The 11527-nt window shown below is 41.2% G+C and overlaps 1 protein-coding gene across 2 annotated transcripts; it reads left to right on the top strand.

The window, feature by feature from the left end:
• Window positions 1-3639: 3639 nt before the first annotated feature.
• LOC147435202 (probably inactive receptor-like protein kinase At5g41680) lies at window positions 3640-7479 on the top strand. Of its 2 annotated transcripts, XM_086487911.1 has the most exons (5): window positions 3644-3749; window positions 3997-4039; window positions 4134-5303; window positions 5488-6182; window positions 6427-7479. In XM_086487911.1, the coding sequence occupies exons 2-5, from the start codon at window positions 4012-4014 to the stop codon at window positions 6493-6495; spliced, it is 1962 nt and encodes a 653-aa protein (XP_086344037.1). In that variant the 5' UTR covers window positions 3644-3749; window positions 3997-4011; the 3' UTR covers window positions 6496-7479. The 2 variants fall into 2 exon arrangements, with proteins under 2 accessions (XP_086344036.1, XP_086344037.1); XM_086487910.1 differs by having other exon boundaries at window positions 3640-3749; window positions 3997-5303.
• The last annotated feature ends 4048 nt before the right edge of the window (window positions 7480-11527 follow it).

Consider the following 11527-nt stretch of genomic DNA (forward strand, 5'->3'; position numbering starts at 1 on the left):
AAAAAGACAAAAGTTGGGGCTTCTTGACTTTTTGGTGTCCAAACTTAAAAATAAGTGAAAACCTGACCTCTATCGGGTCTAGGCATACAACTGGCCAAAATTCATGACCAAATGAGGTGAAACATATATCGCGACCATGACCCTTTGAAGCATCTGAGGCTGAGACTTTGGCAGTGAGTAGTTGATATTATTTGAAACAACTTTTGTGAAGGTCATCACAACAAAAAACAACAAAAAGTTGACCAAAACACCAAAATACAAGCTGCAAGAAGTTAAAAACCGCAAGCAGCCATAAAAGTTTTCTTTTGGCAAGAAGAAAGGTGTTTAAATTCAAACATAAGTGGATAGGTAGACTCCACGGACTTCAAAGAAGCAGCTGACCAAGTTTGGGATTCAAACATGGTGGATCATGGATCCCGATCCATGTCTCCTTGCTAGATTTTGGGATTGTTGCCTTACAAATTTGTAACAAAGACCATCACAAACCACTTCTCCAAAAGCAAGGGTACCAAAAATATTCAAGAAGAGTCTCAAACAAGGCTAGAGACAAACAAGACCAAAAACCACAAAACAGACTGACAAAGTGACTTTTGGAAGACCTAAGGGGAATCAAACCACTTAAGATTCACTTATCAGTTATCAAGAGACCGTGAGAGACCTATGTGCCAAGTTTCACGTGATTCTGACAATGGGGTACATGGATCGTGATCCATGACCCCTTGTCATAGAAATTTCCTAGATTGATACTAGAGTTAGCACTAGTCCTTGACAGCATAGTGGTGTTTTCAAAATTCAATTTGGAGTTGAATTGTGCATGTTACAAGTAGAATATGAGTTTGTGTCAAAAGTTTGATAAAATTTTGATTCTAGTAGACTTTGACTAACCCACTAGCAGTTGTAAAGCTATAACCACCAAGTGAATTTTGTATAGGTTCTATGGATTAGAGTTGCAAGAGGTTGCTTTTTGATCAGAGGACTAAATGCACCATAAAAGATAACAGGTTAACGTTTTGGAAGCTTCAATTTCTTGATGTATTTGCGGTCAAGTAAACTTTACCAAAATAGAAACCCTAGCACTAAAGACCAATCAAGCCATATCTCAACCGAGGGTAGTGTCAATCAAGGAACCATACCTAGCTTAAAGTTGATCTTGGAGGAAAGTCTTCCCGATACTTCTTTAGAGAGATCATATAGCTATATGATTGAGGGATCTAAAAGTATGAGTTTCAAGGAAGAAACCAAAATGAGAGCTGGACCATCACGGCCTGCACCAGACTTGAAACTTTTGCACCTGCAATATCAATTTAAAAATGAGTAGGACACTCAAATCTGTAAAGACGATATGGATCATTACTGTGTTAAAATTGAACAAAGGCCTAGTGAGCTTAAGCTCATAGTGTCCACAGATTATAGTGAAGATTGATATTTTGATGAAGAGGGAAATATGTATATATTTGTGCATTAATCCCTTCATTGTGGACAAATGGGATTGGCATGTATGAAAGAAAAGGTTGATGTAGAGACTGAGGAGAAATTGCTGAAGTTGGACATGCCTAATGCCAAGCTTAGATGAGTAAATGTGTCTACTCATGTCAACATCGACAATACACATGTGGGATTATAAAAGTATGATAATGGAGAGCAAATTCTCTACTGTAGGTGTGAGGAGCCCAATATGAGAGAGCTAACTGAGTATAAATGCTTGTATGTATTTACGTTTGAAGTTCAGAGAGATAGGCAGATTGTCATGCTAGACAAGTATGGTAGGAAGTATTCGGCAGTGAACCGTAATGAACTTGAGGGACATATACTTTGGGGGGACACTCTATCAGTACTATGTCACCCCTAGCATGCAGAAACCTACAATCTAAAAAAAACAGGATCAGAAACCACTAGAGTGAGTCCTCTGAAATCTCATGTGGAAGACTTATTTAGTCGCCTGCGTCTTTTTGAATCAAGACCAATGGGATCCTTGGATTCCCGAGTTTCTATGTTTACTGTACGTTTTGCCGTACACTTCAAAGGTTGGGAACTTGCCTGTGCACTATGTGCAAGCCTCAAAAGGCTGCAAACACATAGCTAGAGAGTCCTAGCAAGCTCAAAGAACAATGGTGTCTCACTCACCTCTCAATGCTTCCGTTGTGAAGGATCCTGTGCTGCAAAGAAGAAGGAGCTGCGGCCAATGCCGCACTCTACCGCCTTGCCACCGCCGATGTTGCTGCAATGCTCGATCACACGTGCAAGCACGCTCTCTCTCTCTCTCTCTCTCTCTCTCTCTCTCTCTCTCTCTCTCTCTCTCTCTCTCTCTCTCTCTCTCTAGCATCGCACACACATACACAAAGGAGAAGGAGACAGAGATGGAGCAAGAGCACTTCTTAGCTTACACATCAGAGAATGAGGATTTTTAGGTCAAATGGACCTTTTATAAGAGTTTGGTCCATTCACACATGGGCGTCCACGGTGGCCGATCGTTGCAAAACTGCAGTAAAAATAAGATAAGTGGTGCACCTCTCATCGACGATCACTTACACACCTATTGGACCGACAAGCCCGGTCCATGACTCAATCAAATAAATAATATGCATCCATCGAAGGTGATAGGGTGTCCGTGAGGGTTAACATACCCCCACTCACACATAAGCACAAAACCCATTCAAATCCTAATATTTTTCATGGAATCTTGCAACCTTGCCTCTAATCCCTCATACAAGATGTGGGAGAAGAAAACTCCAATTTACACTCTCACAAGTTCAGAAACAAGAGGGAAGAAGATGCGATCTCATAGAGAACCTATAAAATGAATACATGAAAATGAAAAATTTGTAAATTTTATAAGCATAAGCAAGCATCTCCCTTGATTCCATACATATTTCTTTTGCTAAGGTGTCCATTTTATGCATGTTACCTTCAAAATAGGCAACTTTTACCATTTTTGGTCTGAAAATGATCTTCTAATGCATAAAAAAGCCAAATGACCTAAAGAAAATCCATAAATTTGTGAAAATGTTCATTTTAGCTCAAATTTCCAATCAAACATTAGTTTTCAACTTGTCGTGATCTCTCAAGTTGTCTGTGATGGTTGCCCATGCTAGTTACTATTTTAGTTAATTTTTATCCGCATCGAACTTTGTAGTCGAGGTGACTACATTGAGATATTTCGAAATATTTATTCACATCTAAAACCGTCATATGAATGATCTAGATCACAAAACACTAACCATGCCACATGTTGGGCTCTAATTCCCTAGTAAGGTATGTTCACATGACAACTACTATTGACAAGTACATGTACATTATGTACATAACGACATCAATATCCATGCATTTAAACCCATGAATAGGCTCATACACACCGAGTTACACTATACATGTGCCACGATACACGACAATGTGCATTCTTGCAACCATATTTCCAACACCAATGACAAAAGTACCCATCCCCTTACCCTTTATGTCAAGTCTTCATCTCCACAGGAATCAAGATGCGTATTGCTATTAATATTAACAATTACTATTATCATTTGGTAAATAATTTAAATATATGAACAATTATTTAATTAATTAACAAATGATTATTAATTTAAAAATGATAATAAAATAGACAAAGGTGATGGCAAAATTTCAGCGTCTTCAAAAATACCGAGGTCGACAAATGGCCGGCGAAGTGGAGCTGCGTGCAAGAACTGCTGGGCCATCGCGGGACGGCACTACGCCTTCTTCATCGCCATCCTCACCGATCTTCATTCTGAGTACTTTCCTCTCTCTCTCTCTCTCTCTCTCTCTCTCTCTCTCTCTCTTTTCACAGCCCCACGACACACACACACGGCTCTAGATAAATATCGGCCTAGGACACACACACACACACACACACACACACACACACACACACACACACACACACACACACACACACTCTCACTCACACACTCACACACACACACACACACACACACTCACACAAGCTAGCTGTCCGACATTCACGTATTTCTGCTTCAGGGCCATGTGGAAGAGATGCACGCCCCGGTACGGCTTGACTGTGGTACACATTCTTCTCTTTATCTTGTGCATGCACGCCTGCGTGAGCGCAAGCAAACAGGAAGGAGATGCCCTCAAGATGTTCATAGCGTCTGCAGATCCAGAAGGGACAGTGGTGAAGCAGTGGAGCAGTGATGATCCATGTAGTGGGGTTCCATGGAAGGGTGTGAATTGCTCCAGCCTCACGAGCGCTGTGAATGTGACATCTCTTGTCTTGGACAACATGAACCTCATTGGCTTCATTCCTGAGGGCACATTGGGCAAGTTGACAGAACTGAGAATCTTAAGCTTGAAAGGCAATGGCCTCACAGGGCAAATTCCACCAGACTTGATTAACTGTGCCCAGCTTAAGCATTTATACCTCTCGGATAATTCACTTTCAGGGCCCATCCCAAGCCCCATGTCACGTCGCCTGAAGCGAGTCTATCTTGCCAACAACAAGCTCTCTGGGTATATGCCTTCTTCTTTTGCAGATATCGATGGTCTTTTGAGCTTGTTTGTTCAGAATAATGCGCTTGAAGGCGACATACCACCTTTGAGCCAGGAAAGCCTGGTTGAATTCAATGTGTCCAGTAATAAGTTGAGTGGGCAGATACCTTCAGCTATCTCTTCCAAAGGTTTCTCAGCTAGTGTCTTCATGAACAATCCGGGCTTGTGTGGGTCCCCAATGCAGGCATGCCTCGCAAGCACGGGGCTTGGAAACAGTACGGTCGGTGCCGAAGCTCAACAAACCAACCAAAACAAAGCTAAGAATAAACTCAATATTGGCCAAATCGTAGCAATTGTGGTTGGAACCATAGTAATCCTCTTCTTTATAGCTTTCTGTGTAGTCTATCGTTACAAGCGGAGGTATTTGAAGAGGCGGCCAAGCATAAAAGTGGTGCCTAATGACAGAGAAGATTTCCTTTCTGTGAGTAGTGTAGGCTCTTTAACAACGGAGGATGACAAGCCCCGGCTTGTGTTTTTTGAAGAGAACCATACTTTCCGACTTGAGGACCTTCTTCGAGCATCAGCTGAGCTGTTGGGGAAAGGAAGCTTGGGCAGTGCCTACAAAGCTGTGATGGAGGATGGTCGCGCAATGTGTGTGAAGCGGCTCAAGGAGCTAAATCATGTGGCAAGAAAAGAGTTTGAACAGCAAATGCAGCTTGTGGGTAAGCTGAGGCATCCAAATGTTGTCCCTCTATGGGCGTACTATCATGCCAAAGAAGAGAAGCTGCTTGTTTATGAGTACCAGCCGAATGGAAATCTGCTCAATCTTCTCCATGCAGGTAGGCATGCTTTGTGCCTTTTGCAAGTTTGAAAACATCTATGAGCATGCAACTTACTTAGCCACCCGATTTGCTAATCAAAGCCTATAGTCTAGTGTAGGGCTACCTATGTCAAGTATTAATCAAGTACTTACGTTCAGGGTTTGGCAAAATAGTTGAGTGATCGATTGTATCATGTTTGCAGGGCAGCAATGGAAGGCAGGCGATGGCTTCACTGCAAAGCCCCTGTCATGGAATGCAAGGCTGAGGATAGCCAAAGGGATTGCCAATGGCTTGAGTTTTCTCCACCATGAATGCGAGTCTCTTAACCTACCACATGGAAACATCAAGGCATCTAATGTCTTGATTGACAAGGACTATGAAGCACGCATTGCTGATTTCGGTCTTGCAACGCTGCTGATGGGTCCATCCCTCATATCTAAGCCTGCCAGTATGATGGTTTACCAAGCACCTGAATGCAATGATTCCAAGCAAAGGGTTACTCAAATGGCGGACGTGTATAGCTTTGGGGTCTTGCTATTAGAGCTTCTCACAGGGCGAGTAACACAGGATAACGAGGATGATGATGACACCTCTACCTCTCTCGTGAGCCCTCATGGGTCAAGGGCATCTTTCAACTTGCCCGAGTGGGTGACTGCAGTTGTCAAGGAAGAATGGAGTGCTGAGGTCTTTGATAGAACCCTCTTTTCATCCAATGCCTCAGAAGACTCCTTGATTACAATGCTCCAGATTGCCATGGGATGCACCTCTAAGTCTCCTGAACAACGTCCTCGTATGGCTGAAGTCTTCAAAATGATTGCCGATATCCATGAAGATGACCAAAATGTGTCCAGTACCTCAATGTCTTTGGATCATGCTCGACTTCATTTCATTAGCAGTGTAAGCAATACGTTGTGTGTGTGTGTGTGTGTGTGTGCTTTTTGTGCAGTACCTCCATGGCATGCTTGACTTCATTTCAGTAGCATTATAAGCAACAGGTTGTGTGCACGCACGTGCGTGCACATGTGAAGGACACACTACATATCTACATATAATCCGTGGAGATGTGTAGATGCTTTATAATTAAGCTAATCCTACTGCCATGCTTTATATGCTTACTGACATCAATGTTTTTATACTGCAGGATGACAGCACCATTATGAGCTCAAAAACTCCGTTTTACGAGGACCGTGATGCCTCATTTGAGTTTTGACATCCTCAGACAGGAGGAGGAGGAGTTGGGTGTTATCTGTATGACCTATTCCCAAAATAGGCTGGAGACATCCAGCTTAATGACTCATTTAATGAAACTCTTGCACAAGATTCCCGAAATAAAAGAAATTGTTACCTCATTCCCTTAACCTTTTAAGGATGCAAGAACCCTTCAAATTACATAAGTATCGATCAAATCTTTGTAACTGTACAAGCGTGCATGTTGGTGCGTGTGCAGGAGGGTGTGATGACACTCCGTGTTAGACTCTTGACCCTTCATGCAGGGAGAGACAAAGCACACCAAAATACCAGTGTGATTTCAGCTTACAACCTTAATACCAGTTTGATTTGGGTTGCTTGCTTCTCACCCAAGTTGATCCCTACTCTCATTTCATTATTACTAGCCTACTCATGATTTTTTAACAATGCCCCAATCTTTATGATTGTGGAAACAAAAGGTGATTACTAGACAATGCCCCACTCTTCTCTTATAGCTTTTGTATAGTCTCCCTTCCTCTAAAGGGCTAATCGGATCACTAAACCTATTTATTTGGCATCCGGAATTTGTAGAAGGATTTCAGATGAGCTGACATTTGAATTTGTAGCACCATTGTTTGGAACGTGTCCACTTCTTGTCCAGCTTGGCCTTGAGCCCTTCGTCAAAATCAGGCAGATGGGAGAACTTTTTGTAAGCCTCCTCTGCAAATCTGAGAAGGAGATCCATTTTGCTCTTTCTACTGTTGGTCAAAATGCAACTTTGAGCAAAAAGTTGAATCCTCCAGACAATTTCAGACACACAGCCAGCAGCCAAACTGAAAGTGTTAGCAATTTCCTGAGGGGCCATGAACACTCCATTGTCTTGTCAGGTCTTTATCCTTGCTTTGTAGCACTTATGTGCCCTTCCGTTGAGCTTCAGTTGGCTCCTTGACTGAATGGTAAATGTTCAAACCACATGGAGTCATGAAGCAAAAGTATGTTTGGGCATATTAGTTTTTAGGTATTTTCCACTTAGCTCTAACTTCAAACCTGCTGCAATGGTTTTATTTGATCCATTAATCTTCTTTGGTGAAGTGATAAGGTCCCATTCGGTCAGGTTTTTCCATGCTTTATAGTCCTGCAAATGAAATAGGTTAATGTCTCTTCTCAGGAGATAGGCCCAATAGCCAAGGATCCATTTAGCTGCCAACTTGGTAGCTAAGTTCTCTATATTGAGCATTCTGCATTTCTGCTTGCAGCATATAGACTAAGCCACTTTTGGGATCCTTGTCCCAATCTCGTTACCTCCCCACAAGAACCTCCTTGCCAATTGTACCTCTTGCTTAACCTGGTATTTGAAAGGCTTCCAACAACACAAGAAGTAAATTAATGATGGAAGCAAGTAATGATTAAGGACAAATAATCTGGCTGCCAGAGTAGGTTGCATAGTCATCCAAGCTTCTTTTTGAATTTATCCATTACCTAGGTCCACCTTTGTTCCAAACTTACCCTGAAACCTATCAGAATTCCCAAGAGCCTAAATATTTGACCATCTTGTATAATATGACAACCTGCTTGCCCAACATTGTATCATTAGAAGACTCAAAACCTATTTTATTGTGGTTAATAATAGAGCCATTGGCAAGGTAGAAAAGCTGTAAGTAGCTCAAAAAAGCATATGCAGTTGCATTGTCTCAGCACATAATTGCATTAGTATCATCTTCAGATTATTGTAAGCACATTTCCTCATCAGCATGTGGAGTTTTAATCCCTTTAATTTTCCCTAAGTGCATGTATTTCTTAACCAGCCAACCTAAGGAATCTGAGGCAATAACAAAGAGCAGAGGGGCTAAAAGGCAACTCTGTTTTTGAAGGATAATAACATCTGAAAGCTCTCCATTAATAGCAATTTGTGCTACAACATTACCAGACAGAATGTGAACAAGCTGATGAATTATTTTCCCAAGGACAATCATGAAGGGATTGCATGATAAACTCCCATTCTATCATGTCACAAGCCTTCTCGAAGCTTGAAAAAGAATTTTTTTTGGACCTGATTCAAGAGCATTCTCTATACCTTCCCTCAAAGAGATGATTGCATCAAGTATAAATCTACTTTGAATAAAGCCATTTTGTTCTTTCAAATTGAATTTTTGCATCACAGGACTAAGTCTTCTAGCTAAAGTAAGAGCAAATTTTTTGTAGATGGAAGTCGGCGGACATGTAATAGGTCCTCAATTGCCTAGATCCTCCTTACTACCTTTTTTATGGATGAGTTGAACGGAACAGGAAGAGCTCCTCTCTTGGTAGTTGTAGGAATTTAAGGGGTGAGAAAATGAAAATACGCAAATATATCAGTGAACTCCATTCATAAAACATCACATTGAACTTTTATACATGTGAGCCTCATATATATATAGACTTTGAGGCTAACAGCCACTGGCTAGAAGGATTGCACCACTTTCCTATTGGTCAAGCTAATCATTTCATCCATCCAAGACAATTAGAGGGGTTTCCCACATGCTTAGACTCGTCAAGTTGGGCTTAACCCCAACAAGCGCTCCCTTAAGCTAAACTTGGGGAGATTTTACAATGACTGACATAATGCTAATGGCTCTTGGCTCATGGTTCTCATGAATAGTGTACTCCTAGGATACTACTGATACATCCAAGCATGGAAAACACTGATTCATCATAGTGATTCTACATAGATTCATCACCATGGTTCACAAGGTGTTTTTGATTTCCTATGCTAGGTTCACAAGGTAGTTCCTTTGGTAGTATAAGTTTATACCATTCATTCATTTGTATGTTGTTGATGCCATGCAACATGTCATAATAACTAATATCTAATTCTCCTAAATGATTTTTTCCGATTAAATTGATCATTTAATATGGGGAAGTACCAGGGGAGAAAAAGGCAGATTATTGGTAAGAATAGTAGACTGGTCACAGTAGGGATCCAAAGGAGTGAAAATAGGGATCCAAAGGGAGACCACCATCTGCAGAAGAGAAATGTGCAAGGAATGGGCTCCAAAGACCTTAGGGTTCAGCCCATTAAGACTTCCAAAATGCTAAGGTTCCAAATTTCAAAGGTAAGCCCAAATGGTCAAGCTTAGTGAAATTGGATACTTATGTGATGACCAAAAAGTCTTCAAGTGGTCCTAGATAGGAGGGGGCAAGCCCTAAAGGTAGGGGAAGAGAGAGAAACACACACACACACACACACACACACACACACACACACTCTCTCTCTCTCTCTCTCTCTCTCTCAAGCCCTTTACACAAAGGGGATAGGGGACACATGTTAGCTCCCTAGCCCAGTTGCCCCTAAGGTGCACTCAAATCCTATTGGATGGCCATAGAGGTGGACCAATGAGATTTTGGCTAGAGTAAATCTAGTTTAATTCATTTAAAAACACTTGATAAAAGAACCAATAAGAATTAAGCTCTCTAGAAGACTATTGGATAGTCTCCCAAGGGGTCCAATGAGCATTCAACAGCCCAATGGTTTTCCTGATTCCTATTGGCCAGAAGACAAAGGGGTCCAATGAGAGTTTAGTTGCATTATTTAATTACCTAAAGCTATCACCAAAGGGGAAAGGGGGGCACATGTCACAAGGCTATCACTTATGATTCTTAATTATCATTGGCTAGGCTTTGTAGGGTCCAATGGGGTGTCATCATGAGTAAAAATCATGAGGGGTCGACCAAGAGAGAGAGGGGACTAATTTTGTGAAGGCATTATCACACACGCACTCACACAATCTCATGTGTGAAGCTACTCTCCTTCTCAAACTTTAATTGAAAGCTCATCATCTACTCCAAGCTTGTGAGAAGGGAGGCTTACACCAACAACTCTTGGATTTGTGATGCAAATCCAACCAAGAGCGAAGCTTCAATGCATGCTCATCTCCTCTACCATGCTAATTACTAAGCTATGCTAAGCTATTATGAGTGATTATGAGAGGTGATATACTTCTTTCTCGTAAGACTACTCCTTCTTCCTCTCAATATACGCCGTTAGCTCTCACCATCTTTGAAGGTGTGTGAGGTCTTAGGTCTGAGACCATGAGGGAATTGATGTTGTGTTTTATAAGTGTGTGCATGGTGCTTGAAGCTTCCATCTTCATTGCATCAACAAGTTACTGAAGGAACAGAAAGTATTGTATTGTAAAATGTCTCCTTTGACAGGGGAAACCTATAATATAAAGCCTTTTTGGAGGGGGGACCGGCGTCATGTAAATCCGGCCCTCAATTATTGTCAATAGCTTAATTTCTCTCTCTTTTGAAGTATTTTTCATGCCTATCTAACTAGGTGTTATGCTTTTTGTTGCTCTCTCCATCCAAGCACTCTTGCTATGCTCCTGAGTTATTAGGAATCTATTCTAATGAATTGCTCACTATGTCTATGCTATTTTCCGCTACACACAAGTTACTAGGCCATTAAATGTTACATTGATATCAGAGAACAAGGTCTGTCTTTTCTTGCTCAAGAAGGGAGGTCCTCAAGCTAGCTATATGTAACATTTAATGGTCTTTTGTGTTGTGTTGGACCCAAAGCGGAATGAACAACACCAAAGCCTTGCTTGAGGTGCTTAGAGAACATGTCTCTTGTTGCTAGTTCTAGACTGCCTCATTTTTTTGGTGCCCCCTTTGAGGAGGGGTTTTATATGAATGTTTGTACGTTGCATGTGGTAAAGTTCCAAATTGTATTGGGAAGGTGCATGTTCTATGAGTGCTTAATTTCCATCATGATTGAGTTGGCTACATGAATCATGAATTTTTGTCCGAATATGTCATTCCAACTACAAGAAAAACATTCAATGTCATTGTCACTACAAACTTGCAATTCCAACGTGTCATTTGTGGAGTCATTAGTCCTTGTAGGTTAGCAAAACTAAATTTACTGGTGAACCAAATGCATCGGTGAATGCTTTCATTTTACTTCTTATTAGATACGACCTTAACCTGTATACGTATATTTTTATTTTACTTTTAGTATTAGATTATGTGGTGCATGCATGTATTATGGATGGTGGACATGGAATATATTT

The sequence above is a fragment of the Adiantum capillus-veneris genome, chromosome 18 (assembly GCF_014529385.1).
Source record: "Adiantum capillus-veneris isolate H3 chromosome 18, ASM1452938v2, whole genome shotgun sequence".
NCBI classification, from domain to species: domain Eukaryota; kingdom Viridiplantae; phylum Streptophyta; class Polypodiopsida; order Polypodiales; family Pteridaceae; genus Adiantum; species Adiantum capillus-veneris.